Source organism: Lytechinus variegatus, chromosome 17 (assembly GCF_018143015.1).
Source record: "Lytechinus variegatus isolate NC3 chromosome 17, Lvar_3.0, whole genome shotgun sequence".
Lineage (NCBI taxonomy): Eukaryota > Metazoa > Echinodermata > Echinoidea > Temnopleuroida > Toxopneustidae > Lytechinus > Lytechinus variegatus.
The window spans coordinates 1028264-1053723 of record NC_054756.1 but is presented as its reverse complement, the minus strand read 5'-3'; the positions used below and the strand labels follow the sequence as shown (position 1 = coordinate 1053723).

Below are 25460 nucleotides of genomic sequence, written 5' to 3'. Positions count from 1 at the left end.
ACAAAATAGTTATATGAACGAGCCAGTTATATCCGAATGAGAGAGTTGATGACATCACTCACTCACTTTTTTCTTTTGTATTTTATTATATGAAATATGAAATATTTTTATTTTCTCGTCATTGTCATGTGAAATGAAGTTTCATTCCTCCCTGAACACGTGGAATTCCATTATTTTAACATTTTGTGCTTCAGGCAAGGAGGTCCTAATCGTCAAATTCGTAAAAATTGAAATATTGTATAATTCAAACAATAAAAAACAAAAGAAATAGTGAGTGAGTGACATCATCGACTCTCTCACTTGGATGAAACTGGCTCGTTCATATAACTATTTTGTTAAAAATAAGCGAAACTTTGAAATGTCATAATTTTCTTATTTTACATCCGATTTCGATGAAATTTTCAGCATTGTGCTTGTCTGATTTTTCTCTATTTATTCAAATCAACATTTTGCTGAGGTGGACTTGACCTTTAAATGTACATTGGGTAACGATGTGAGTACTGTAACATTACCGTATGTCACTCCCCGATATATAAAAAAATGAAGATTAATAAATATTGGCAGATGCAGTGAAACAATACTCGTAAAAAGTAAAAAAAAATCTACAACTACACTGTTAGAAAAAATAAAAGAAGTTCCTGCAGCAGAGTCTCGAGAACACCTGTAATCTTACCGAATTGCGTAATCTTACAGGAAATTGGTATTTGATGTATGGAATCTTACAAATTTCCTTGAATAAAACACCCTTTTCCCCTTTTTTAAACAGACCTGTTCTGTTAAATTGCAGAAAAATTCTTGTTTTATGAATTTACAGAATGATTATTACGCAATTCGGTAAGATTACAGGTGTTCTCGAGACTCTGCTGCAGGAACTTCTTCTATTTTTTCTAACAGTGTAAGTACAGCATGGAAAAGCCTATATCTGCACTGCAGAAACTAAAGTGTTAATTTAACACCATTCCGGAATTAATATATGACCACACTAGAGGAGTGTTGAAAAAAAAAACTGGTTTGAAGTTAAATCGATGCTATTTTAACACTAATTGGTGTTGTATAAATGCCTATCTGGAAATAGTAAAAAACCAAACCAGTATTGTTTTAACATTTCTCTGGTGTGGTCATATGTAGATTCCGAACTGGTCTTAAATTAACACCGCCATTTTTGCAGTGCTATTGAATAGCAAAAACTGTGGTGTTAACCGATGTACATAGAGGACACACCAGTTATTTTACACCAGCGTTAATTTTTTTTAAACAAAAAAATCTCATTTAGTTCAGAATTAACCCCCCCCCCAAAGTTAAGAATTCTGCAGTCATTAGTATTTATTGTGCTTCTTATTTTCCCTTTGCTAAAAATGCATTATTTACGTTTCACAATAAAGCTGAAACCTCTAAACTTTAAAGTAATTTTTCTCAGAACAGCGATTTTCGAGATAGACCGTTGATACTTAACTACTTTTATTTATAAGGTAAAATACCTTAATAAGCTTCTACAGAAATTAAATAATCGGCTGAAAGTAGGCCTGTCTTTTTTATCACTTACTCTGAAAAGAAAAGAAAAATATCCGTCATCCTAATTTCCCAAACCGCTTCCTGTTTAGAAATAGCCTTTGTAGAAGTATACATAAATTAGAGTAGCAATATCATAAACTGGACTAAGAAAATGTGTAAAGGGGTCGACTAACATTATTTTGGAATACGTAAATCTAGGTAAAACACATAAATGCAATGTAAAATAACCCTATTAATGATTTACTTTACTTTATTCTTGGTTAATTTAACTTATCCTCTGTATAATTCCTAATATTTACTGTACAATCAAGGCATGTACGCTTCAAAATTGTAGCGATTTTCTCCAAAGCACGCCAATTAGATCATCATAAAAATGACTGATGCAAAGTCTACAAGGTCCACAATTCGAACCAATTTACAGGTGATTGACTATTAACGAAGCTATACAATATAAGTGCACTGTTCCTTGACAAATGAATGTTGTTTCAATTTTGAAATGCGTTTATTAGTCAAGTATGTTTTACACCAAGTAGTTCGAACCTCATAGATGGGATTGCGTAATAAGTGACTGGGTGTATTTTGACGTATCGTGCGCTGATTGGTCGAGGAAGAAGCGTAGTCACGTCAGAGTGCATATTATAGTTGGCTGTGAACACCTGGGAACAAAATTGAGTAAGGTTAACGATCATAAAAGTTGCATCTGTGTTGGTTGAACATAAGGAGAATTTGATCTTATGTCCTCAACACACAAAAGAAAACGCGAAGAATTTGCCTTGCAATTTTCGTCATTCAAAGTATTGTCATTCTTTAATTAATCAGCACATAACGTATTTATCTTTTGACTGCGACACGTGCTCTTCTCAACAAAACCGTTTGTAAGTTAACTGATCTGTTTGGGTTTTTTCTTTTCATGAATTGTGAGAAATCAGCAATTTTTATCACCAAAAAATGCACGTTGCTTTGCACCGACCTTAGGAGAACCACATTCCTGTTCCAAGACGAATATCCATGCTGCGTCATCGATCGAATAGGAAATGAAAAGAGACGTAATCCAACGTGAATAGGAACTACTTCCTTGGGTGATGATACCAGTAATGGTAGAAAGTTCTCCCAGATCGATCTGTATAGAAAACAAAATATGCACCACCAACGTCCATTATCATGAGATGTTTGTGAAGCTACACAGCAAAAACTGTGGTGTTAACCGGTGTACATAGAGGACCACACCAGTTATTTTACACCGGTGTTAAATTGGTGGTATTAGTTTTACACATATAGGTGTTATTGCAACACCTTTGGTTGTTAGAGTTACACTCTTTGGTGTTATGTTCAATCTCTAGGGTGTAATTTGAACGCCTCGGGGTGTGGTCCTCTATTAACACCAATTGGTGTCAGATTTAACTTCACAGTTTTTACAGTGTACCACCTTTCTTTCCTAAAGCCCTATAGGGGACAACAGAGCAAGGACCACTAGTATATATTATGTAAAATAGAAATAGTCTGCTTCGGCATATTAAATGAAATAATCATAAATGGTTTAGTAAATGCCGTAGAAATAAAATCATAGATTTTAAAAGGAGCATAGCTCTCAAAAATGAAAGGTAAAGTCACACTCTTCGTAAGTGCCCATGATGTGACAAAAAAAAGAGAATTCAAAATCCGTTTCTGAAACAGCTTTGGCAACTCTTTTATTTTAAACATTGTGTAAAGAAATGGATGAAGAGAACAATGGTAGACGTAGCTTAAATCAAGGTTCCCTAGAGCTATCTACCCTTTGGAAAAATTGGTGAGGCCGAAAAAATGTCTCTGCCGGGAATCGAACCCGGGCCCCCAGCTTTGAACGCTGGTGCCCTAACCACTAGACCTCAGAGATAGTGGATAGGGCGACCCTGATCCAATTGACCGTCAGATAGACAGATTTTTGACACCATACCAATTATAAATTCCTTTGTCAGGTGAAGTTGGGTTTTGAACAATGACAAGCCGCCATGCCTCAGCTGGATCAAAGCTATTGCTTTGATACAAAGCTAGCGCTTTGATACAAAACCCGGGGGGGGGGGCACTTCCATTCACGAGTGGATACCATGCGTGACCATGGAGTCTTGAAAAGCACCCTAAACACGTAATTTCCATATTCTGAAAATGCACCCCTTAACAAGTATTGGCGTGTGAAACCCTACCCTTAACAAGTATTGGAAACAAAACGATACTCTTGGCAAATATTCCCTGAAATGAACCCCTAAACAAGTACAGGAATGTTTTATTGTTACGGGTCCTTTGGTTGTCGGCTTTACCTTATTTGGTTTAGTACGACCCCACCTTCTACACCTCGCGCAAATAGGACTCTAAACACGTAGTGTTGGGGCAAAAAAGACATCCTTTATAAAACATTTTAATTTTGTTTTATCATCCCCGCAAATTCGACCCTAAACACGTAATTTTCCTAGCAAAATAGATACCCTTTTTTCATTATTTTTGTGTTTTTGACACCCTTTTCACGTTACGTACGTAACGTGCCCTATCGTGAAAAGGACATCCTTTTTACGTGTTTTTTTGGTCGCGCATGGTATCCACTCGTCAATGTAAGTGGCCCCCGGGTACAAAACACGTATGGGAGAAAGTATATAAATGTGTGAGAAGCTATACATGTACAACAGCTTTCGCAACTCTTTTATTTTAAATATTGTGTAAAGAAATGGATGAAGAGAACTGGTAGGCGTAGCTTAAATCAAAGTTCCCCAGAGCTATCTACCCTTTGGAAAAATTGATGATGCCGAAAAAATGTCTCTGCCGGGAATCGAACCCGGGCCCCCAGCTTTGAACGCCGGTGCCCTAACCTCTAAACCACAGAGACGGGTTAGTGGATAGGGCGACCCTGATCCAATTGACGGCGTTCAAGGCTGGGGGCCCGGGTTCAATTTCCGGCAGAGGCATTTTTTCGGCATCACCAATTTTTCCAAAGGGTAGATAGCTCTGGGAACTTTTTTTTAAGCTACGCCTACCATTGTTCTCTTCATCCATTTCTTTACACAATATCTAAAATAAAAGAGTTGCCAAAGCTGTTGTACTGTTCATCCATTTCTTAGACAATATATATATATATACATATATATATATATATATATATATATACATACACATGTATATATATATATATATATACAAACATATATATATATATATTTATATATATATATATATATATATATATATATATATATATATATATATATACAGCGCGTCCCAAAAAAAATGTCCCTCTGATATGCGGCTTAATAAATTCCCAAAATAAAAATTATTCTCAATGAAATGTATGGATATAGGAAGCCCATCTCGTGTTCTAATTTCTATAAAAATTTCACTTGTCTCACTTCAGTGGTTTCGAATACACAGCCTATTATGTAACAATGGTGCTTTTCAGCCTATTCCAAGTTTGTATGCATGCAACACTGCTTTGTGTTCTGCACTTTCTTGCATATCAACCCCCTATGACCACTCTGACCAAAGAGATATCACCTCTATCTCCTTGTTCTGACCAAGGAATTCCCTGATCTGACCAGGGAAATCTCCATGATCTAACCAGGCTCATCAAATCACAACCTTGAGCATGTTCAGAAGGGTAAAAACAGTATTTGACAGTTCATTTCATGTTTGATAAACGGGAGATGCACAATGATTGAGACAACGGGTCATGTCTGTTTCATGCATAATTCCAACAATACTGCATTTTTGTTTTCATTACTTTTTTGTGTTAATTAGCTACTAAGGTCAAGTTTAATAATTTAGTGTAACGTTTTAAAAGAAAAGGTCAAAATTTTCCTATTCGCAAAGGGTGATTAACTTGTGGATTCCCCTTTTTCAGCTCATTTTACTCATCCATCATTCACATTTTCTTTCAAGTTGGTGCACTGATTCCCCTTATCAATCATCAAACAAAATTATTTTTTTATGTTTCTTGTCCTTCTGAACATGGTCAAGTTTATGATTTGATGAGCCTAGATATGATTAGGGAATTATCCCTTCTCAGATCCTGGATCTAAGAATGGGGGTTAACATGCCATAGACAATGAAGAAATGCATCAATGCTGCAAACTTGGAATGAGCTAAAATGCACCATTGTTACGTAACATAGTGTGTATTCAAAACCGCTGAAGCGTGACAAATGAAATTTTCAGAGAGGTTAGAACATGAAATGAGCTTTCTACTCGTGAACATTTATCTGAAAATCCTACCACATTTTAGAATTAATTCTGTCCTATGTCAGAGGGACATTTTTTGGGGACGCGCTGTATATATGTACGTTGATTCCAATCAAGGATTAATCGGTATAACTAGCAGTGAGACCCCTGGAAAAAATAAAAACGTTTAATGAGGTTTGTAATCAATTTGAAACAGAAAGACTGTGATAAATTTAATTATCTATAGGTGACGTCACAATATGTGCCCAACTTGCGCACGTATCATGAAGCACGGAAGTTAGTGAGGGCCGATCGACGTGGTTACAGATCAAAGTTTAAACTGACACAGCACTACTATAACAAGGCGTTTCGTACTGGGTGGGAAATCTGTATGTAGTCGTCAGGTGTCATCTTCCGATGACACCTGACGGCAAATATGAAAATGATATGCGTATTTGCATGAAAGTAAAAAAAATAAAAAAATATGTCTATCAATGGTATTTTTGACTTCGAGTTTTTGCAAGTGAATTCAACTGCAAATTTCGTCGTTATTTACCTTCACCCAATTATCAAAATAGTCAATATCGTCAGAAGCTGTATCACATTGGCCAGAAAGATTCATTTCATCAGAACGATGGAGTCTCCCTATTGTAGCTTTTGGCATGATGCCACTACACGATCTAGTGATACTGGTGTCTGGTATAGAGCCGTCTTGGATTCCCAGAGGTTCACCGTGGATAGGAGATGGACATCCGGTTACTTGATTCAGAGCAGCTGTTTAGAATAGACAAATCTATTTCATTGGTAAGGCATACAGACAAAACCAATTAATTACGTCAATTAATGAAAAGGAAAGGTCATTAAAACTGATCGCGAAAGTGGAGCAAAGCCTTCAATCGATGTATGCACGTTTAAGTCGTCCGTGGGCCTACGTCTGATGTTAGTCTGCTGGGCAAACCCTTCACTCGAAATAAGGGTCTGAATGTGCAGCCTACTCATTTGTATGTGCTAGTCTTTGCGTGGAGGCACACTTGTGGATCAAAGTTCCAATGAGGGTCTGTGCCTGCAGACTAGGGCCTGGCCTTTTCCAGTATAGAGGACCTGATTACCGACAAGTATCGGCACCGATTACCGACGTCCCACGACCATGAATCTTGTTCATGTTCTACACTCTCATTAGTCAAATTTTCTTTCGTCATGCCAATAGCAGTTCTAGCTTTCATAAAGGGGCGGGGGGGGGGGGCGGTCGAAAATATTTTCATCCGCACTTTCTACGTCGCGGCCGCCATTTTTTTCTTTTAATGGTTAGTCGATCCAAACTATGTTTTCATTCTCGGAAGCAGTGTAATGTAGTTTATGTGGCCTGAATATGAATTACCATGCGAGCGCGAAATGCGAGCTCGATTTTTTTGGACATTTTATAATAATAATAATTGTTATAATAATAATAGTCAGTTCTTTATAGCACATACCACATTATAAATAACGTCTCTATGTGCTTTCAACACAGCAAAAACTGTGGTGTTAACCGGTGTTTGCGCAGAAATGCTCGTTTTTTCACGCTGTGTCAAAGGGAAAGGGTGAAATCAAACTTACCCTGCAAAAAATTTGGCATACATTATCCTTGCACTTTTAGTCGATTGAAATAAATCGGATACATTCCAGCATTTTGTAACAATTTTGCCACCCAAATTGAAATTTCAACACTTATAGCACAACCTTCACCCTTTTTGTGCCAGCTGGATCTGAGGACATAACTGAATCTGAACAAAAGTTTATATCAGACATCTCCAGCATTTTTTCACTAAGTTTTTATCATTTAAAGTGGGTTTACGTTTCATTTTTCATTCAATACTCGTTTCTCTTCACTTTTCCCAAGTTTGACAATGATTAACAAAATAAAAATCAAGCCTTAGCCATTTCATGTAAATTACAGTTCAGCATAAAACAAATATCGTCATGATGGCCTCGGTGTGTGGGGAAGTGGGATGGGGCGTAATGCACTCTTTGAAGTGTTTCGGGCAAGGAAACAATTTAAAAAGGGTAAAAGATATCTTCAAATCAATTTTAATAGCTAAATTCCACGTGCCCTTTGTGATGAAGGTTTACTTTTATTCGCATAACTATTTCAAAGTTCTGCGCAAATCTTCTTTCACTAACTTTACAAAAGTGAGTGGTGCTCACTCAAGCGGAAATATTTTTCAACAGTTATATCGTCATTTGCTTGAATGGATCTGTACCAGTGTTTAAATGTGTTTAAATGTGGAAAAATCTTCAGGATGTTACAAATGTATAATTTTACAGGAGTTTTTCCAAGTGTAAACTTTTTTTTTGACACGCACCGTATATTCTCGATAGTCTATCGATCCGTCGTTCCTATATGTACTGTTGGAATGGAACAGGGGCGCATCCAGGACATTCGAAAGAGGGAGGAGACACATTATCCTGATGAAAATTTGACAAGCCCCCAAAAAGGAAACAAAAGTTATCACCCAAATATTAAAGTCATTTCGTCCACAAAAAGTGACATGCAAGTAAGAAAGTCCTCGCTTTCTAAAGGGGAGGGGGGCACACTTGTGTCATAACGGCATGTTTTACATATCAAATTTCAATTGTGCCTGTCAAGGGGGGGGGGCATGGACGATTGTGGTGTTGACTTGCCTTCAGATCATATTAGGGCTATCAGTACGATATCAACTAAATGTTATACATACCAACGTCATAATTTAGTGGTCCATGTCCAATCAGCTCAAACGTGAGAGAAGGGGAGTAAAAGTTATTGATCGGATAAATCCTAAAAAAACGGCAGAGTACTGGTCTCCTGAAGATAGTTGGTTGGTAATTGACACTCCTTTGAAAAGTCTGAATTTGGAGGGAATAAAATGACCCTGTGTATTTTATATATCAGACGGGAAGACCATGATGTCTGCCATTTAAAGTGTGAAGCATTTTCCATCCCTGCCCATAGAACGTTTTTTCAGGGGCGTAAATCTCTCCCAAAAGGTAGGGGGACAAGGGTCTGGAAAATTTGACAAGCAAAGAAAAAAAAGGGTTATTACCTAAAATTTAAAATTTAAGATCATTTCGACGAAAATATATTTGACAAGCAAAAAAAAAGGTCATCTCGTACTAAAACGCACGTTTTATTCCCATTTTGAATGATATATTTCTCAGCATCACCAAAGACCCAAAATAGTAGGGGGGACATTTGATATTGTGTCCCCCCTACTATTTTGAGTAGGGGGACGTGTACCCCCCTGGAATTTCCGACCATGCATTTTTTGCATTGGTCAATAGATGGTTCGGTGTAAAAATGGCATAGGTCCATAACCAGAAAGGGTTACCTGGGTTTCACAGAACCCCACCGTTTGACAACAGCAAAGAAAAAGAAAGGACGGGGAACAAGGAAAAGGGAGAAGGGGTGAGAATAAAATAAGATGACAGAAGTAAATGAAACAAGGGGCTTAAAATGCCAAGTTTTTTGGGTCCTCATGCACAGATATTCAGCTTGTGATTCCAGTTTCATTCGAGGACATTCCACAGTTAAAGTTAAGTCCCTGTCATTTTTACAAAATATTGCAGATAGTTACTTTGTTATCTATGCATTATGAAAATGCAAAAATGATAGAGGTTAACTTTTTCTTCTATGAGTCTTCAAAGCCGCCGTATTTAAATGATATGCAATCTTGAGCAATCAAGATATATAACAAACCTTGATATTAAATTCAGGCGTAACCAAGCCATTTTTTTTATAATTCTAATGAGTTCATGCAGAACCCAATTTTTCTTCAAAAATTTAATAGGTGCGCCCTACCCTATGCAAGTAGATTAATTCAATTTTTAATGTATTTTCCCCCTGTCCATAACCTTGTCATCCGTGCTGGTTTTTTTTTATTAAATGTTATCTTTTTGCGATTACAATGGCTATTATATTAATATGTTTAGCCACAGACACCTTAATACCTTAGTACCTTATAATTAGGGAAAATGAAATGATCATATTCTGCATTTTTTTCCTTTCTGGAGGAAAAATGAACTGTTGCCATGGCAACAGGTCCTTTGCAACATTTCATTAAATTCAAGCATTACCAAGGCAAAACTATTTTTATCTTTCTAAAGAACACATGCAGAACACTTATTACATTTTTTGTTCAAATGAGTGTGTCCAAACTTATGCCAACAGATTAAGTCAATTCTTAATTTATTTTTGACCTGTGCATTTTCTTGTCAACCATGTTATTTTCGTTAATTAGATATTATTTGGTTGTCATGGCAATGACTTAAAATGTTACTTATACATTTAGCAACCAACATATCTTTGTTAAACACTTTGAAATTAGGGAAATTAAAGATAAATTAGATTCTGCAACGTTTTTTTAGATCAAAATGTTTACTTTTCTGGGGAAGACAAAAACCGTTGCCATGGCAACAGACCAACTGGAACTATCTCGGTGATCTTGAATATTTTAAAATTTCATATGCATTCGACTGGATGCTTAAAAATTATCTTTTTTGGTCAACTATATCATGTTTATTTACTATTTACATGGGAATGCATGCTATTTTGGAGAAATTGATCCGTCGCCATGGCAACGGCCGAAAATTGCATTTGTAAAATTCACCTCCCATCTTTGAAATAAATCTTACGGCATATACTAATACTTGTGAAAGTTTCATGCCTTAGTCATAATTTTCATAATTTTGTGATTTTTAGAGCTTAGTCGATCTACTATCATCCAATTTGCAAGAATTTATTTCAAAACTTCACACTCAGCAGTGTCAACTTGACGTTCCTCCTCGACGAGCGTCAAATATTTAACCATATTTGACGCTCCTATGCTTGAGCGTCAACATTCTCTGAAATGCGCCGAAGCGTCAAATATCGAATTTGACGTTGCAAGTAAGAATTGGACACTGACTCTTTGCCTTTATGAAAGGGGCCGCCGGTGGACAGTGCAATGAAATATCTGTGTTCATGACGTTACTCTTTCCTATCCTGTGCACCAGATAAATTCATTTTGAATAATCATGTACAGAGTCATTGGAGACAGCATGTGTTCGTTTAATCACTCGAGTACGAATTTAAAGTGAGGATTTTTTTGTAAAGTTAATTTATTTTTTTCATAAACATTTTCAATACTTAACAAAAAAGTTCTTTCCTCTTACTGTCCTATATTATTCAACGTTTTTATTTGGGAAATAATGCGAAAAATTCTTAGTGTGATAGGTGATGAAGAGTGTTTTCTGGATGACAATGTAGAATATAGCAACAACAGACTGCTACGTATAATAAGCTCATTGTGAATCAATATTTAATGGGTACATTCAATGATTTCCTTTTCAACTTAAAATTTTAATATTTAATGGGTTCTTGAAATAATTTCCTTTTCAACTTGAAATTTTCTGGGGTTTAGGTCATTACCACCAGCGTGATGCAACGGATATATCCCCCCCCCCCCCCCCTGACGAATCACAACTGATCCCTGGCCCGCTCCTTTGATCTTAAAGATCTTTTTTTTGCTTGTCAATTTTTTTTCTTGTACGAAATCACTTTATATGTGGTTGAAGACCTTGGTCATTACCCATTCTTTCCGTTTCCTCAAGTTCCAAATTATTAGAATCGAGAATGATTAAGCAATTGCAATATTTATAGGATTGTAGAAAAAAATTGCTCATGACGAGGTAACATGCATATCGTTCAACAATGATTAATGGAAGGGTATTTAGTTTACCTTTTCAGCAGCCGAGTTCACATCCATATAGAGTGTCCATGCTACTCCGTCATCACTCGATCCTACCCTAAATAGATCGACGTTCCCTTGTGTAATGAAACCAGTAATGAGGTAACTTGAATTGAAGTGGACTTGAATCCAAGGTGTGCTGTCTTCCCGGCGGGGGACCCATGCATGGGAAGAGTGTAATCTTCCAAGGAAAGGTTCTTTTCCACGGTAGGAGCTGGATCCTGTAATTGCTGAGTCGGGAATGAAGCCATTTTCAAGGCCAACTGGGTCTCCAGACTCCCTGCAGAACAGGCTCTCTGTTTAAAAAACCGTGGTGAAATGTATTTGAGTTTTATAGGGTAATGAGACCCAAATCTTTGAGTAACAACTCATGCTTTTGGATCATTATCTACTTGTCAGGGTGAGGGATATAGCATTTTTATAGAGGACAAGGAACGTAAATCGCGAGGAAAATACGAATAGCAAGGGAACAAAGCGACCGAGCTGGTTAAACTTGTTTGTGATTTCAGAACTTCCTCACTACCTAAACATCTTGCTTCTGTTTTTCATGCATACTGTTGATAAAAAAAACACCTTACTATGATAGAAGCGATGTGTTGAAATTTATTTTGATAACTATCGAGAGTGCCGTTTCATGTAAAATAGGAGACATTCAGCTATGGCTATTGCTTTGGATATGTGACACAGTCGTAGACCGTTAACTTGCATTCCATTGATTAAATTTGGTCTACCTATACTGTGCCTGGTGAAGGAGTGCTTCCAAATATTTTACTATTCTGCGTTTTCTCTTTCATTCTCCCATTTCTGCCAGCCGATAGGGCGGGTACCTGTTTTTTGCTAATTTCGACACTGGTCACGCGTGTGTACAACTACCTAGTTCATTGGCTCCCAGCGTATTAACCAGAGGCGTCGATCCTGGGGGGGGCAGGGGGGGGGGCGATTGCCCCACCAATAAAAATATTGGGGGGGCAAACATATCATTTTGCCCCCCCCCCCCAATAATTCCGGATATGCATTAAAAAAAACAAGATTGTAATGTTCAGCAAGCGAGATGGTAATACACAACTCGTTCTTTATTTAAAATCGTGCTCAAAATGTCCGCTTTTCAGATTGGAATATACAAATTTTCAGCTCGCGCTTCGCGCTCGCATCATTTCTGTAGCAAAAACCCATACTTTTCATGATTAAATAGGTGAATGTAAATGTCCCACTTTCAGTTCTAAGCCTCAAAAAAACTCCTGCTTCGATTTGCAATCATCTTTTCTTGGATATATATATCTTGTTCATCATCAAAAACGTCCACTAAACTGTCATTTTTTCAGATCGAAATATCAAAATTTTCAGCTCTATTGTTCTTTTAGATACAAATCTTATCATTGGTATCAAAAATGCTTAGAATATCAAGTTTTCAGGTCAGAATATAAGGAAATTTCAGCTCACTCTCGGCACTCGTACTATCTGTGTAGTGAGATATGTATCCTCCTCATGAGTTACTACAAACAGTCCTAAACAGGCACGCTTTTCCTGTCAGTATACAAAAAAAAAATCAGCTCGCGCTTCGCGCTCGCATTAATTTGTTTGTGAGATACGTGTCTGGGTCTCATGAGTCATATATGTGTGTGTGTGTTGTGTGGGTGTTTTGTACGATCGAGCGCCTTTGGAACATTAATGATTTTGCCCCCCCCCCAATCTGAAAAATGGATCGACGCCCCTGGTATTAACTTAATTGATCTCAGGGTAAAATATACCCGACTTAGGTCCATACTTACCCGAGCAGCAGACAACCCCGATAGATAGTTCAATCTTGTAATTCTGTGTCTCATTATACCAGCTGCAGTCGCTGATGTCTGAAGCAGTATCAGGACAATCCACATTGGCGGATTGGGTGAGGTCATCCATAATGTATGACACATTGAAGTGACTTCCAGTCAGGGTCAAGTATACGCCTAACACAATAGATATTAACATCCAGTAACGACCAATGAACGAAGATGGTATCAACACAATGATAAAACTGCAACGTGTTGACGCCGTCTACGTTCTTTTGTCACCATTTTGTTCATTTGCATAAGCTAATTTCAAAAACAATGAATTAAAGTATGGTCAACCATTGGCTGCGGAGCAGCGGATTATCTTTTGTGTTTGGGGGGGGGGAGGACGGCTATTGTTGCGTCCCCCCAAACACAAAAGATAATCCTCTGCTCCGCCGCCTATGTGGCCAACATGCACGAAGATAATGATGGTACTTGGATGATACACATCATAGTATATGCTCGAAGATAACAGTGCATTTAATATTGAAGAAACAAAAGGATGGCACTGAGAAAATTGATTTTAACAAACGTCTGGGCGTTCTCTACTACTTTGAATTTCGCTATTCTTTGTTTCCACACTGTTTTAAGCGACAGGATCAATGCGAATTCCCCCAAGGGGTTTACCTGGTTAGTATACAAGCAGTGACCATTTACTGTAGCTTCTTCGCAATATTCTAAATTTGAGAGAAATATATTTTCTGGAGAAAAACCCTTAGCTAGTCATTTTCGAATTGAACCAAAAATAGTGCTCCATGTCTGCTAAATTGTTTACTTTACATCACTTCGGGTACTTTGATGAAGAAAGGCCGACTTTGAGGCCGTCACAGCAAATGACTGAAATTCAATGTTTCAAACATTTTGTTTCGGATTTTTGTAATGAATGTCCATTGATTTCATTGCAGGTGTGAATTTTGATGTTGTTACGTGTTTTCTCTTGTAGAATCGCGCAGATACGTACGCATTTGGGCAAACATGGGGCACTGGACAGTCTCGGGGCACCGTACCATACCTTTAAATCCCAGATGTTGGCAAACGAGCCGGGACGCATTAGAGTTCCATCCAGCAAGGTGAATCAGTATGTATGTGTTAGAGATTCCGAGGTTGGAAAATGGAGAGAATGCTACCATTCCATCGTGACTACCTTCTCCTCCTACGAGTTTCACTGACTTAATGAAGGGATCTAAATTCAAATATAGATACAAGCCAATTGCAAACAGTGCAACCTTATTTATTTACTAGAATATATTTATCCAGGTACGAAATATCAGCATAGAGCTCACTTTCATCAATGACCTGATGAAAACAAAATTAAAATTGCAACATAAATCATCATATCATATATGAAAATAGAATCAAAATCTGAGTGAAGAATATCTAAGCAATACTTGGTAACGTAAATAAACAAATATTTTTACATTAATAACATAAGCTTCACAATTGTTTATAGTGCATGAAAATGGTTACAAGGTAATATCCAGCTGATGCTAATTATTTGGCATTTACATATCACACTAATCATCTTTGAATTCCCACGACACATGTTGTTTCTCCTTTTCCTATACCATGGTGTAGTTGAACAGAATGTTTCTATCATTATGAATCATATTTTGTTATGATGTTCGTAAGGGGTTTCGATTTCAGCAGGCGGCAAGATTTTATGTTTTTGGCTTTTGTACAAGGTATTGCTGTTGCACACAACCCCATTAGGTTGGTTCATTAATATCCAATAACATCTACCTGTTTTGTATGGGTTTTTTTTAAATACATTCCTTGACTATGAACATTAGGGTGATTAATCTCAACATACTGCTGCCAACAATTGCCACCCGCCAAGTAATATGAATAGATCCTACACTGTTAAAAAACACTGATTTTACAGAAAAAGAAGATTTTCAGAAAACAATAACAGAATCATTCTGTAAATTCACAAAACAGGTATTATTCTGCAATTTAACAGAACAGGGGTCTGTTGCAAAAAGAGTTGCGTTTAAACGCAAGTCAAAAAATCAATCGCAAGTCTCAAATGCGCGCTGTTGATTGGTTGAAAATCAAGTTGCGCATGATTTTTTGAGTTGCGATTGATTGCAACTCTTTATGCAACAGGCCCCAGGTCTGTTTAAAAAGGGGAAAAGGGTGTTTTATTAGAAGGAAATTTGAAGGTTCCATATTCCAAATTCCTGTAGGATTACGCAATCTGGTAAGATTACAGGTGTTCTCGAGACTCTGCTGCAGGACCTTCTTTTATTTTAAGGATAAATTTTCTAACAGTATATAAAGCTGCAAACTATCTGGCATGCTACAAGTTTAAGAAAAGGCACGTAAACTCCGTTTGGGCGGACTTAAAGGTTGAAAGTTAAAGATTGGGTCCACCCCGACAGGAAGTTGATTTTAATAAATAGAGAAAAATCCAACAAGCATAACACTAAAATATTCATCAAAATCAGATGTAAAATAGGAAAGTTATGACATTTTAAAGTTTCGCTTAATTTCACACAACAGTTAAATGCAAATCCGGTCGATATGCAAAAGAAGGGACTTACGTGTATGACCTCATCTACTCATTATTTCTTTTGTATTTTATTATATTAAATATCAAATATTCTAATTTTCTCCTCATTGTCAAGTGAAACAAAGATTGATTTCTCTGGACATTTGGAATAGCATTCTTGTAGTACTATATGGTTCAGTGAAGTTGGTCCTGAAAAATGAAATATTGTATATATCAAACAATAAAAAACAAAATAGTGACGGCATCACCGACTGTCTCATTTGCATGTCACTGAGATGTACATTTACCTGTTTTGTGAAAAATAAGCGAAACTTTAAAATGTCATTACTTTCTTACTTTTCATTAGATTTTGATGAAATTTATAGCGTATTGTTAGTTTGATTTCTCTCTAATTATTCAAATCATAATTTTTCTGGGGTGAACTTGACTTTCAACCCTATCCCTTGAAATTTCCCCAAACTTCGTTTTCGTAATATGAATAACGTGCTGATGAATGCTTTCAGAATAATCATCTTACTATCTTCACCATGTTCACAAGTCTGACCACTGTAGCTCTCTGGACAGATACAGCTAAACCCTTTATCGGTTTCCTCACATGTGCCTCCATGGCGACAGGGGTTAGATGAACATACTGAAAGTTCCGAAACTAGGACAAAACAAATTTTCGAATTTGGTAATGAGTATAATAATATATAATATGAATATATATATATGATATATTAATAATCATTGAGGTGCTTTTGCATTTTCTTAAGTGGAATTGACAACCCCCCCCCTGCTGTGTATGGCAAAACAAAAAATGACATATCTACCCCCACTCACATGATTCATGAAACAAAAAAAATCATTCATTATGCACTTGCAGAAGGAAGGAGAACGGTCCTAAATAATGAAACCGGCCACTCATCGGGCACGAAACGAGTAGTTTTATCAGGGCAACTTTTTTCTGATATGAAGAGTAGACACCTGGGACAAGGCGAAGGGCCTCTCGTTATCACATACATGTCCTTTTTATGTGAAAGGGGCATTGAACAATTTCAATGCCGGGAACTTTTCTTTGGTAAACAGAGGCACTGATACGAGAAAGGGCACATATAAGAGGGCAAAGGAGTACTTGCTAACGACATAAAATAGACCCTTCTTAGGTGAAAGGGGCACATAAAACGTTCATGGGGGGGGGCTTTTTTAAAGGAAATTTGGCACTGATGCAAGATATGGCACTCGCTAACACATAAAACGGGTCCATGAAAAGGGCACAGAACACGTTCACGAAGGGGGCATTTTGGGGGTAAAAGGGAGTTAATGAGTAAGGGCGCTTGGTAACATCTAAAACATATAAAGCGTAAAAACCCCTTTTAATGCTTCAAAAAGTGTGCCCCCGCCCCTGAATTTGTTGCTGCTTTGAAAAAAGCTTAGAACTGAACGTGCCGAATTTTAGTAGTCAGAGGAAGGTCAAAGTATTTCCAGACGGACACTACTCAGACCAGTGGCGTACCGTGGGTCACGGCATTGGGGGGGCACCAGCAAAAATTTTGAGTCACTTCGTGAGCGCGCGAAGCGCGCCCAGTTGCCAGGTATACTGACCTAACAGAGACATTTTAAGGACAGTGCCATTAAACGGATATTCAGACCTAAATAGGGACATTATAATCAGTCTTTTGTAACCATGATACGTACCTGTCTCGCTAAATAATGCGAGCGCGAAGTGCGAGCTGAAATTTTTTTAAATATTGACTCTCCAAACAGGAAGATTTTAAGGACTATATTCTAGGAATCCATTAAGAGTATACACATCTCACCATAGTCATCTAATGCGATTGCCCATAAGCGCTTGCTTATTTTGTTAGAATTACATCTAAACATGCACATAAAGCACTTGTAATCATGATTAACATACCCATCTCACTAATCAAATCTTGCGAGCGCGAAGCGCGAGCTGAAAATTTAGGAAATTCAGACCTGAAGGGGGGCATTTTAAGGCTTATTTGTAGGAATTCACGAAGACCATACGTAGTTCACTAACCAAATGATGCGAGTGCGAAGCGCGAGCTGAAAATTTTTGATATTCAGATCAGAAAAAGGGACATTTTAAGGACTGATTCTACGAATTCATGGAGAGCAGACATATTACACAAAGCCACTACTGCGAACGTAAGCACGGACAGGAAATGATTTATATTAAGACCTTAAATGGGGCCATCACTTTTAAGTAGTCATGAAAAAGAAGCACACTATTGTACATAAAACAATAATAACTCGAAGTGCGAGGAAATCCATTTGGCAGTTTGATGTATATTGACTTGAAAACGGGAAGTTTTATAGTATAACAGGATTATATATCTCGGTTAATAGACAATGCGAGCACCAGGAACAATGAAGACATAGGCCCTATGCAAATTATGTTTCATAAAGTTATGAAAAGAAATGTTTCTTATGTAATATAACATAATTATGATATAATATTAAATTATAATGAACAATAATGTCTTCTTTTCCACTACGTTTCTCTCCCTTCCTCTTTTTCTCCTTTTCCCCGTTTTTTTTTTTTTTTTTTTGGTCAGCCGATTGGGGGGGGGCACGTGCCCCCCCCATGCCCCCCCGTAGTTACGCCACTGACTCAGACTAAAACAGCCTAGTACGTTATCTTTGGAATTTTAATCTATGCATAATAAAAAAAAATACCCCGACTAAAAATCAACGTCTGAGCGAGGATAAATGAAGACTAATCTATAATTATGTTTATATTTATATTTAGCAAGTTGGGGTAAAGGTCATGACACACCACACTCCTCACTGGAGTGGGCGCGATATAAGTCCAAAATATCAAAATAAATTTGATCATTATTACACTTATTATTGATATTTATTATCTTTCTTACTTTATATGTATATATTTTGTTAGAAATGGGTTACATGTATATCATGGCGAATCGCAGTTTCATCATTTTTTTCATGACATAAATTGGGGCGTCGCAATCATAAAATATCCACTCATGACGTTGTCGTGGTAATAAACTGCAGTGTAGTCTGTGGCTTCGAGTCAAAGTGTTTATTGATCTTGTTGTCATGGTTATAGACGGTAAGTACAGCAACCTTACATCCATGCGACGGGCTGGCACACTCCCCAAATCCCCCAATTTTTCTCTTACACACACGCACCCAGGGGCACACCCACACAAGTACATCCTCATACACACTATTTCAAATACACACACACCCTCCCTGGAATAACAACACACCACGAGTAGAAGATGCAAGACTTAATGTTGTTTCTTTTTTTCGATGGTTGTTTGACAATTGTTGCTATGGAAACGAATACCGAATATGAGATGTTTGAGGCTTCGTGGAGACGAGAAAAAACGTGAAAACATGCCTTATCTGCTCACAATAGGGGCCCGTTGCAGAAAGAATTGCAATCAAACGCAACTAAAAAAAATCATGCGCAACTTGATTTTCAACCAATCAACAGAGGCAATTTAGGACTTGTGATTGATTTTTTTGTTTTGGTTTAAACGCAACTCTTTCTGCAACGGGCACCTGATTGGCACAAATCGCATTCTCATGATTAAAGGTCTGCTCCTCATAACAAACTTGACTTTTGTTTAAGTCCCTCATTCTCACTTTCATATTTATATTACAATTTGTCATTTGTTTCATTATATTACTTGCAAGAAAATTTGTATTAATGTAATGATAATTATAATAGTAATAATGCTGATAGTAATTATTATACTTCTTCATAACACTTACTTTATCAAATCAGAATTATCACAATGTTATTCCTAATAAGCTTATCGTCTTTCTACGATATTATTTATAATTGAGGGTTGAAGTATTTCTTTTGAGGTTTATTCTCTTCTCTGTATGTAAATATGTATGTGTTCGTTGTTGTGTTGATTGGTATTGAAAATGTGTGAAGAAATACCGCAAGAAAACAAAATGCGTTACGTTTTTCACAGTGCAGACCGGTGAACATCGCTGAGCAATGACAGACATAACCCGAGATAGTCTCCTCGCACCAACCGTTTTCACACGGTGAATTCCAACAGTCTAGGATTACAGATTTAAGGAAGATATAGATAAAACGTTAAATTAAAATAGTACCTAAAATACCTTTGTCACACCGAGAGCAAATTCAAGAAACATTATCCGAACGACACAAGAAAAAATGGTACAAAAAGGGTATTCTTGGAGGTAGAATTCGCGCTTTATTTCATCTTTTGGATGAACATTCTATCTTGCACACTGCTGAAGTAAGCTATTGTAAAATTTTAAAACCTCCAACCTGAGTTGGAAGAGAAGTAATTCTGCATTCTAAAAATCAACAATATATTTTTGATTCATCCTCAGTGAAATGTTTTCATATATTCTAATTGGAGGCTTATACAACATTCAATAAAAGAAAACTCGAATTTGATTATATTCTACCACAGTGGTGTAATGAGTCGACACTTTTGATGGGTACCAAATTTGCTAATTTGGAAAAATTCATAAAAAGCTGTGATCAAGCAAAAAATATGTTTGATAGTGACAAAAAATCGTATCTTGTGATAGATTTTGACACGATATTCAGAAAATATCAAATTTCACCCCTTTTTTCGTTCCATTTATTTCCATTACTCTTTTATCGTTGTCATATTTTTGGGGTTCCAGGTCCCCCATGGCACCCTCCCTCCATCTTTACACGGGTGTAATATATACCAGGGGACCGTTTCATAAAGCTTTTCGTAAGTTAGAGTGACTTAAGAACGACTGGTGACTCTTTCTTGTGGTAAATGATATTTACCATTATCGTGATTATTTAGCGCGTAGAAAGGACCACTAGTCGTTGTTAAAGTCGCTCTTAACTTACGAACCGCTTTATTAAACACCCACCTGGTACTTTGCAGACGCGCTGTCCCTGAGGAATTCCTGATAGATTCTGTCTTAGAGAACAACCACTGTCAATTGACGGGGTTGGGATCAGTTTGGGTATGGTCTGAATCAGGCCATCCTTTTCAGCATTCTCCTTCATTTCACATTGCTTCAACATGGGTAAGGTGTAGTTGAGTTTGTACCCGTCCTCGCAGAATGTCAGACTCTCAAGTTGGGCCTCAGTAGAAGCACAGAGCACTGATGTTTGAAAAAAATAACGTATCATCAATTGCCATTTTACGGGGATGCTCATAAATGAATTTGATAAAAATATGCACTAAAGATGTGCGTCGGACTAGGTTACCAATTGAGATGTTCATAATAAACTGACGTTTAAAACTCATGAAATAGTGTGAATTGCTTCTGGAATCCTTCAACCATGTCAACATTGAATTACATGATGAATGTGAACTCAAATTTTGCGGCAGACCCCATACTATCGGCTGCCGGGTATAAAAAAAAAAAAAAAGAACACAATTTTTGTGAGGCACTGAACATAAGAAAGCATTAGAAGAAAAAAAATGAGCCGATGAAGATACATCAATACTTCTTCTTTAAACAAAATCATTTGCTCTCCCTAATTATGGTTCGATAAGAACAAAACAGGTCTAAACCGTATTCAGTTATTCCAGCACGTACATATTCTAACTCTGTTTCTGTCAAACCCTATTCCCTTGAGATAATAGTTATTATCCCGGACTCAATAGTTACGCATGTTACCTCGACTTACCCAACATCACACTCATCGTGGTGACAATAAGCATCAGAAAAGATGACAGCCTATTCTTCTGAAGAAAAAAAATCGTTTTAAAAATTGTAGATGAATACTTCAAATGAATAATATTAATACAACCAACCTACTTACTGAGAATCTTACAGTTTGCTCACATCGCATAGGATATCTTTCACTTCGGATAAACATGATATAGGGGATATTCTTACCGTGGGGCATAACAAATCCTAGCACGCAGCAGATAAACTGAAAATGCCCGTCAAATCACAATGAAATGCTGGAAGTCTGTCGAAAATAGGTGAATCGGGACAGTAGTTTCGTCCTACATTTCGGAGCTGACGAAAAATTGAAAATATGTCGTTTGTCTAGAGTCATGGACGAAACTGGTGCTCTGATTCACCAACCCTCGTCAAAGACTTCATTTGCTTGAAGAGCATTTGACAATATATTCACTACGTTCCTGAAAGCGTTCTGCATCGCGGAGCCAGGACTCTCTGTTACCACAGTCAGAGTGACTCCGGGCCAACTAAAGTTATTACATTATTTTTTATGAAAGACTAGCGATCGGTTTTGGGTCGGATTTATTTTTGTGGTTGTAGCCTTAGACTAAAGAATTAAATGATAAAAAACACGTTCAAACATAAATACATGAAATCCACTGGCGAATCCAGTGGCAGTGCCCCCCCCCCCCCCCCTTGAGAGGTACCAACATTCACTACAAAGTTAAAAATTACGATAATTTTGTACATGAAAATACAATAAAGTTCAAGTTTGAATATTTTAAATCAATATCAAATATTAATTATTGTTCAACTCATACAGCTGCACGTGAAACTGACATATTTGTAAGAAAAAATACAAAACACTTGGGGATATAACGGTAAATATCTATTCCTAAAATAGACGAGTAATAAGCCCAAATATTAGCCTTGATCAGATGCGTGGGGTCCTGGTCGGAATAGTATTCTATTATCATGATTATGCATAGATTAAAATTCCAAAGATATGTCTTATTACTACCAAGACAAACCGGCTTTTCACACTGTACCCAAATCGTAATTTGAATTATAATTCCAGTGAAAAATAATTATAAAGACGATTTTTTTTAGCACGTGTGAAACCAAACTAGAATCACGAACGCTAATCACAATCACAAATTATATTCCGGAGGTGAATTCCAGTTAAGTTTCACTCAAATTACGGTACGAATTTTACGTCTAAAAGGGTTTACCTGCACAACATCATTTGAGGGGCGAGCTTATGTGACCTTTCAAGCACTTCCGTAGATAATACAATTGTCATGCACTCGTCGTAGTTTCTTCTCTTTTTTGCGATGCAGTGCTTTGATTGGGTTTGATTGACAAGTCACCAAGGACACAATACCGCCTTCGCTTAGGAATTCGAATTCAAATCACAGTTTTTGAGTGAACGTGTGAATGGTACTATGATTCTAATGACTTATTGCAATCATCATCACAATGATGATTCAAAATTCTCGGGAGAAAAGGCCTAAAGACTATTTTGGTTGGAGTAAGGATCGGATGAAGCCTATTCGAAAGAAAGGTCGAAGTAGTGCTCGTATGGACAGTTACTCCGACCTTCCTCTGATAAAGATGATTCAAAATTCTCGGGAGAAAAGGCCTAAAGACTATTTTGGTTGGAGTAAGGATCGGATGAAGCCTATTCGAAAGAAAGGTCGAAGTAGTGCTCGTATGGACAGTTACTCCGACCTTCCTCTGATAAAGAAACTCCTAGTGGTTTCCAGGAGTATCGTGGTCGGATGAAGGTTAAAGTACTCCAACCTTTCCTGCGACCCTTCCTCCAACTAAAACAGCCTTTGTCTTGGTCGTAAATTTTAATCCACGCATGACAGAAGAAGTAATTTCTCCCTTTCCTATTTGATTATGAAATAAAGATGGTTTATGTAACATCGCTCATTCCAAGATAGCCCCTATAAAAACCCAGAAAGTTCGCTAGTACAAATAAAGAGAGGTGAAATAAAATGGATAATACTGTCATGAATAAGATGCCTAAAAACTTCTAGCAATGATGAAAGATATTGTACGCTCAAAGAAAAAAGGGTGTAATTTAACCCTTGGAATTAGGGTTTTTCTGCATGTTTTTTTAATGTTTAACTGTTTTGTACATAACACTTTCATGAAAGGTGCAAACTTACCTCTTTAATTTGAACGCAAAAAAGATTAGTTCAGACTGCACATTTGCATGTAGGATTGCAAACACTGCAAACAAGTTTAAAAAATATAACTTTCGTGCCTTTATTTTTACTTAGAATGCAAAACAAAACACCTTTTTTCCTGTCATATACTGAAGAGGAAGTTACATTGCCTGATAGGCCTTTCAGCCGTAGATATCAATGTTTGCAGACAGACTTACCTCCATTCTCAAGGCACCAGAAGAAGCAGGCCTACAGTAAAAATGATTCTACAACAATAAAATGATTCCTCAAAATGTCAGTTTTGTGCGCGCGGGAGCTTGTGTGTGGGTGCACGCACGGGCATGTGTATTGGTAGGTGCTTGTCTTCCAGATTAACTGCAAACCAGTAAAAAGGATAAGATCGATGTTGCCGTAAAATTTTGTACGTGCCATATGACTAATCAAAGTATTTTATTTTCTTCCGCGGAGACATAAAAACCGTTGAGATAGGTTGCTTAGCGGTGTCATGATTTCTTATCGTCGGAAGATAATAGAATACATTCTTGTACCTTTTTGGTACGTGTTATTAAATTGATTGAAATAATCAGTGATAATGGTGTGAATTTCAATAGAAAACCAGACAAACGGAGCCTTGTAGATGCTATATATTCAATAGTGTCATTATATCAAAGAGTATATCAAATTCATTCTTGCGCTCGGCTTGTCAATAGAGAGATTTCGCATTTCCTACGGAACCGCTCTCTCCACCGCACAAATTCCTTTGAAAGTGCAAGTCAAATCACAATTGAGAGCTCGGAGGCTTTTGTCGAAAGTTGGTGGACCGGGATAGCAGTTCATCCGAAGAGACGCATTGTATGTCGTCCAGAGTTGGGAGATTCCGATGCTGTCCCGGTCAACCAACTTTCGACAAAAGCCTCTCAGCTTTCCATTGCGATTTGACTTGCATTTTCAAAGGATTTTTTTTTGCGTTGAAGGAAGCGGTGTCGTAGTTCGTAAGTTAAGAGCGACTTTTGGCAAATGGTATATCCATTCCCTGCATTCACTATTATTACCTGGACCTGATCCATTTACCCAATATTTCTCGGTATGATGTAACTATTATTTCCAGCAATTTCATGATATTACCACCTGATATTACTCCATTTACCCAATAACCAGTACACTGAAGTGCTAATTTAGCACTTACAGAGCTTGTATAGTGACTGCATGCACTACGAGTGCTGATTTTCTAGTTTGAATTTTAACTAGAAAATCAGCACTCGTAGTGCAGTCACTATAAAAGCACTGTACTAACTTAGTACATCATATTTTACAGTGTGTGATGTTACTAATATTTCAAGAATTTTCAGGAAATTACATAGCAAAAACTGTGGTGTTAACCGGTGTACATAGAGGACCACACCAGTTATTTTACACCGGTATTACATTGGTGGTGCTAGTTTTACACCTATAGGTGTTACTACTACACTCTTTGTTGTTACATTTACACTCTCTGGTGTTATGTTTAATCTCTAGGGTGTAATTTTAACACCTCAGGGTGTGGTCCTCAATTGGTGTCAGTTTTAACACCGAAGTTTTTACAGTGTACCACCTGATATTAATCTGTTTACCCAATATTACCCAAATAATGTGGCCTCAAAAAAAATGTGTCATGAAGGTCATTAAAGAACATTTTTACAACTCCTTACTCTTAGCCATAATCATATTATCCTATCCTAAAATCCTACGTCCTATCCTACGCCCATCCAACGAGTCCTGTCATTGACTTCTATACAGTGCGTCCCAGAAAAAACGAAACCGAGATTTAGCGATCAGTTATCATTACTTAATCATAAATAAAATAGACAAATGACCTACCAATTTAAAGCTTAGAATCTCCTCTT

The 25460-nt window shown here is 37.2% G+C and overlaps 1 protein-coding gene across 2 annotated transcripts; it reads right to left on the bottom strand.

The window, feature by feature from the left end:
* Positions 1-1297: 1297 nt before the first annotated feature.
* On the bottom strand, positions 1298-24083 carry LOC121431462 (lactadherin-like). Of its 2 annotated transcripts, XM_041629045.1 has the most exons (12): positions 23796-24082; positions 21399-21456; positions 20630-20866; positions 19703-19804; positions 16272-16400; positions 14255-14425; positions 13201-13377; positions 11423-11727; positions 8405-8552; positions 6247-6464; positions 2483-2632; positions 1298-2168 (listed from the first exon to the last, which is right to left on the bottom strand). In XM_041629045.1, exons 1-12 carry the CDS (start codon positions 23799-23801, stop codon positions 2022-2024), a joined length of 1848 nt encoding a protein of 615 aa, XP_041484979.1. In that variant the 5' UTR covers positions 23802-24082; the 3' UTR covers positions 1298-2021. The 2 variants fall into 2 exon arrangements, with proteins under 2 accessions (XP_041484979.1, XP_041484980.1); XM_041629046.1 differs by lacking the exon at positions 19703-19804 and having other exon boundaries at positions 23796-24083.
* Positions 24084-25460: the final 1377 nt, after the last annotated feature.

Excerpts from the sequence above, each read along its gene's own strand:
- LOC121431462 (XM_041629045.1), bottom strand. Across the intron at positions 11,728-13,200 it reads CGGGGTTGTCTGCTGCTCGG|AGAGCCTGTTCTGCAGGGAG; the intron begins GTAAGTATGGAC and ends TTTTTTAAACAG. Across the intron at positions 6,465-8,404 it reads ACCACTAAATTATGACGTTG|CTGCTCTGAATCAAGTAACC; the intron begins GTATGTATAACA and ends TATTCTAAACAG.